This window comes from Salminus brasiliensis, chromosome 11, assembly GCF_030463535.1.
Source record: "Salminus brasiliensis chromosome 11, fSalBra1.hap2, whole genome shotgun sequence".
NCBI lineage: Eukaryota > Metazoa > Chordata > Actinopteri > Characiformes > Bryconidae > Salminus > Salminus brasiliensis.
In genome coordinates this window covers 39,790,171-39,795,170 of record NC_132888.1, presented here as the reverse complement: position 1 = coordinate 39,795,170, position 5,000 = coordinate 39,790,171, and the positions used below count along the sequence as shown (strand labels likewise).

The window sequence follows — 5,000 nt, the reverse complement described above, 5'->3', positions numbered from 1 at the left end:
TGTGTGTGTGTGTGTGTGTGTGTGTGTGTGTGTGTGTGTGTGTCCTCAGGGAGCACTATGTCTTTGCAGGCCAGGTTGGCAACCAAGTGTTGAAATGTTGCCAGATCCGGTGTTGTGTGTGTGTGTGTGTGTGTGTGTGTGTAGGGGTAAAGGGAGTGGTCCACGTTTTTGATCTACACACACACTGACTCAGGAAGCAGTGAGCAGCATGTGTGTGTGTGTGTGTGTGTGTGTGTGCGCTAGTGTGTGACGTGATGCAGCTTTTTGTGTGGACAGCAGATTTGCAGAGGTCGAACCCTATACCCTCTCACAGTCAGCAGAACGAAACACACACACACACACACACACACACACACACTCGCTCTCATTCATCCACAGTCACTGTAAGTGTGTTTAGCGTACCTCCCGGGACCCTGTGTTTTGGGGAACAGTCATTAGAACCTTAATGAAGGTTCCTGTTCGGTGGGTAATGACACTTAATGCTAATTAGCCATGTATCAGTGCCTAACTGGGGGGGAGGGGGGTGCTAGCAGTGCTAACAGTGCTAACAGTGATTGATTGCTAATCACTGTAAATTATATTATTAATAATAGATCTGTCTCACAGAGTCGCGCTTCCCTCAGATTCCCTCGGCTGTTTTAGCATCACGTCATTCTGCTCCAGCCACTACAGACACTAGTGCGCCTATATCCTGAGCCAGGATGCTCGCTTTGCCATCGGCGTCCGGAGTCCAGGAGGGCACGAATGACCGGCACTTTCCTCCGGGTCTGGAGAAGCTAACCAGCCAGCCAACATCGCTTCCAGAGTGATATGAAGTGAGAGCGCCACCTACGCACCTGGAGAGTCCTAGCAGCGTGACTGGGATTCGAACCAGCGATCCTCTGATCATGATCCTCCGACTGCATCCTTGCATTCAAGGATGCAGTGCTGTGTTTTTTCTGGCTAGCTAACATTGGTGGGAAACTGTTGTTCAGATCAGTAGCGTAGCTAGCACTAGCATTTCAAACGGGAAAGCCTTAAGGGGGTTAGGTAGGGGATCTAAACTCCAGCCCACATTCGTTCTCAAACTAGCAACAGTTGCTATAGTGCATGAATTAGCATGAATTTAACGGACAACCTCTCTCTCTCTCTCTCTGTCTCTCTCAATATGTCTCTCTCTCTCTCTCTCTCTGTGTAGGAAGTATAATATTCGGGTGGAGGATATCATGGTGAGGGACGTGAGATATATTACCCTAAACTGCACTTACAGAGACCTACATGATGTCCTGCTAACAGAACGCCTCAAAACACTTGCGCTGGTGGAGTCCACAGGTACACACATTTATTTATATATATATATATTTTTACAGGTAAAAGTAACGTACAATTAGTCGGAGCTCCGTGATTTATCGGTCTACTCAGGCTTCAGCTGAGCTCAGTCGAATGTCAGCCACTAGGGGGTGCAGAGTTTCTCCTGTGTGTATGTTTGCGGTCTTTCATGCTAAGCGAAGTAAACGAAGGTCCCCTCGGTCTTCCTCAGAGTCGATGATCCTGCTGGGCTCTATTGAGCGTGCTCAGCTGCAGGCTCTGCTGTCCCAGCAGCTGGGCCGTCCCCGGCGGCTGGAGTACCTTCGCCAGCGGGCTCAGAACGAGAGAAAACATTCGTCCATCGTTAGCACGCCCAGCAGCGAGGAAGGGAACCACAAGGCCAGCCACGAAGTCCGCTTCCAGGTCACATACACATATCTCAGGAAACCGAACCTCACCGATGCTCTTGTGGCGGCACGCCATCAAATCAGTGTGTTTAACAGCGCTTGTGTTCATGTGTTGCAGATTTCCACAGAGGAGTCCTCGTTCAGTCCTACCCGCTCGGTCTCGCCCAAGCCACTGAAACCTGCACTTAAGAGACATTCGGTGGTGGAGAGAGGCACCGAGATTCCCTCAAGTAATCAAACCCAGCGTCCTGACCAATCGCAGCTACACATGGCTCGCTTTCTCCCCCGATCCGGTTCTGCCAAATAACCCACCCGTCTGTAGCGCTAGCAATGCACCCGCCACTCCGCCACCGCGGGAGAAAGCCTCGAATCCCGAGCCAGGCTGCTCGAGTCCGGAGTCCAGGACTCTCCAGGTGCGTAGGTGGCGCTCTCACCTCGTATCCCCCTGGAAGCGATGTTGGCTGGCTGGTTAGCTTCTCCAGACTTCTCCAGGAGGAAAGTGCCGGTCATTCGTGCCCTCCCGGACTCCGGACGCTGATGGCAAAGCGAGCATCCTGGCTCTGGCTCAGGATACGAACTTGCGACCACCAGTTCGCGGCAGTTGGAAAAGCCGCCACCACCGCCGCCGCCAGCAGCGGTGGCTGGCTATGCATGTACCGTAGGAGGCACGGTGCTGGGAGAATTGCTAGTGCTAGGGGGTGGGGGGCGCTGCGGACAGGTGGGTTGCTTGGCAGAACCACACTGGGAGAAGCGCCGTGCTGAGAAGGGTCCACCACCCAGGTAATATCCGGACAGTGGTGGACCTATGGTGGTGACCCTTTCTGCTTGGGTCTGAGTTGGGCAGAGCAGCAGATGGGCACCTATATTGTAGGCGTTTCTGTTAAAGCGGCCAAAGGTGTATCTCTACGCTTGTGGTGATGTAACCTCTCTCTCTCTCTCAGATCAGGATTCAGGCATCGCTCTAAAGAGCCTCTTCTGCGCCCACCCGGAGGCCGCGGCAGTGGAGGTAGGAGGGGCCTCACTCTTTTAACACACACACACACACACACTCACACACACACTCCTCGTTCTGATCGGTCAGATTCAGTCACTGCGCTTTACCGCAGTCCGGTTCTAGAGCCGGAAAGCGTTGGCTTAGAGGTTCTAGCTTCTTCTTGTGGTTGTGTTAACCTTTTGCCCCCAACTGTTTCCCCACCGGAAGAGCAATAACGTGGAGAACGCGGTGGCTCCTGAGCACAGGAAGCCCAAGCGCGTACGGATATCGCTCGTGGTAAGAACCTCGGACCATAACCTGACCATGGGGCGGGGAGGGGGATCCCACCGAAACCCACCAAAACATGGCACGTCACCGTTCATCCAGTCAGCCATTCGTCTCCACGCCTCATCATGAACGAACACCTTGCTGTATGCCCACCCCTGACCTTTGAGCCGAGAGACAAGAATTTGGTGCACTAGTTTCAATTCCCAGCCGCCTTTGATGTGCGTTTGGGGTCATTGACCGGTTGGGACGTCCAGTTTTTCTTTCTTTTTTTTATTAAGGTTCTCTTCATTGTTCCATCCAGCTGTGCATTGTCCACTGGCAGCAGACCAGCCAGCCCCAGAGCATGATGCTACCACCACCATGTTTAACAGTTGGTAGTGTTCTTGGCTGGTGTTAGGGTTAAACACCTCACCTTTACTCCACCAAAAATGCCTCTGGTCAATGTGTGCAAACAACTCATCTGCCCATAAGACGTTCCTCTGAGAAGGTGCTCCTGCAGCCTCCAGCTCGAGGCGGACCTGTGCCTGTGCCCGAGGGTGGCACTTTGGGTCGTCCTCCAGACCCCTGCAGACTTTCTCGCTTGACCGGGTGGTGGTCAGTTTAGTGTGGGCTGTCAAACACCCCCTTTATATTCGGGCGGAGTGGAGCCACCAGCTGTAGTCCATCATGATCACTAGCAGGACCTTAAGAGTCCCTGGCAAATTAAGGCATTTGGAACTCTCAGCACCATTGATTTAATATTCTAAGTGGGTGTATGGATGATTTTGCCCTTTTACATATTATTTTGACCCCAAAAACTCACTGAGAGCCCAATATTTTTGTGAGGAGAGTATGAAAACGTCGGGACTATGGGATCCTGAGTCGTGCCACTTTGCCATCAGCAACCGTAGTCAGAGTGAGCACAATTGCCAATCGGTAGATGGCGCTCTCTCTCTCTCTTTCTCTCTTAAGCTCTCTTGCCGGCCGGCACAGGCGTCTGTTAGCTGGTGAGGTGGAGCCAGGGACCCGGCACAGTTCGGAAAAGAGGCGACAGACCAAGTCCTTACCCCCTAGTGTCCTGGTGGGAGCGTTGCTAATGCTAGGAGGAGCTGCGAAGGTCAGAGGTGGCATAACCTGAGCTGTTCCAGCATGGGATTGAGGGGTTCAACCTAGCATGCTGAGCTGCCCATCATACGCCATGTCCTCAGAGCGGGCCAGTTGTGTAACACGCTGCACGTAGACGGCACTACTGTGACTCATAGCGCCTGCCTTTCTTCTGACATTTAGAAAATTAGAGCTTAATAGCTCTAGACTTTAGCTCTCATTGTCATTTTAGAATAATGCGTGCATTTTCCGTCCTGGTTCCAGCTTGGTAAAGTGCTTTTATGCGAGTTCTGAATGGGTTCAGGAGAGCATGGGGGGAGGGGGGGGTTGTTTGCAGGAATGCCTGCTCAGGACGCTAACAAGGATTAGCCTTTCAGGACCAGCAGCATATGTCCCAGTTGTCCTATTGTTTACATATTGATCATTTATTTATTACAAAATTATTAAAGATTTATTTAAAAGCTCCATCATCCACATGAAAACGTAATTGACCAATCAGATAGAAACTGCCTCCACCATGTTTGGAGGCTGTGCTTTAGCCTGGATAGCTGTCACGGTCAGTTGTTGATGAAACTACCTCCACCATGTTTGGAAGCTGTACTTTAGCCTGGCTGGCTCTCAGTGGGAGCTGTTGATGATGAAACTACCTCCACCATGTTTAAAAGCTGTCCTTTATCCTGGCTAGCTCTCACTGTGACCTGTTGTTGATGATGATGATGATGATGAAACTACCTCCACCATGTTTAGAGGCTGTACTTTAGCCTGGCTAGCTCTCACTGTGAGATGTTGATGATGAAACTACCTCCACCATGTTTAGAGGCTGTACTTTAGCCTGGCTAGCTCTCACTGTGAGATGTTGATGATGAAACTACCTCCACCATGTTTAGAGGCTGTACTTTAGCCTGGCTAGCTCTCACTGTGAGCTGTTGATGATAAAACTACCTCCACCATGTTTGGAAGCT

General features: G+C 51.4%; 1 protein-coding gene across 6 annotated transcripts in view; it reads left to right on the top strand.

The window, feature by feature from the left end:
* The window catches only part of LOC140565073 (chloride channel protein 2-like), a 77,662-nt gene that overhangs the window by 62,538 nt on the left and 10,124 nt on the right, over positions 1-5,000 (top strand). For 2 of the 6 annotated variants that reach the window (XM_072690865.1, XM_072690866.1), the window contains 5 exons: positions 1,178-1,311; positions 1,520-1,710; positions 1,813-1,924; positions 2,636-2,700; positions 2,896-2,964. In XM_072690865.1, the coding sequence (XP_072546966.1) occupies positions 1,178-1,311; positions 1,520-1,710; positions 1,813-1,924; positions 2,636-2,700; positions 2,896-2,964 (571 nt within the window). Of the gene's footprint in view, positions 1-1,177; positions 1,312-1,519; positions 1,711-1,812; positions 1,925-2,635; positions 2,701-2,895; positions 2,965-5,000 lie in introns of those variants that run through there. The other 4 variants (XM_072690867.1, XM_072690868.1, XM_072690871.1 and 1 more) reach the window with 3 other exon arrangements.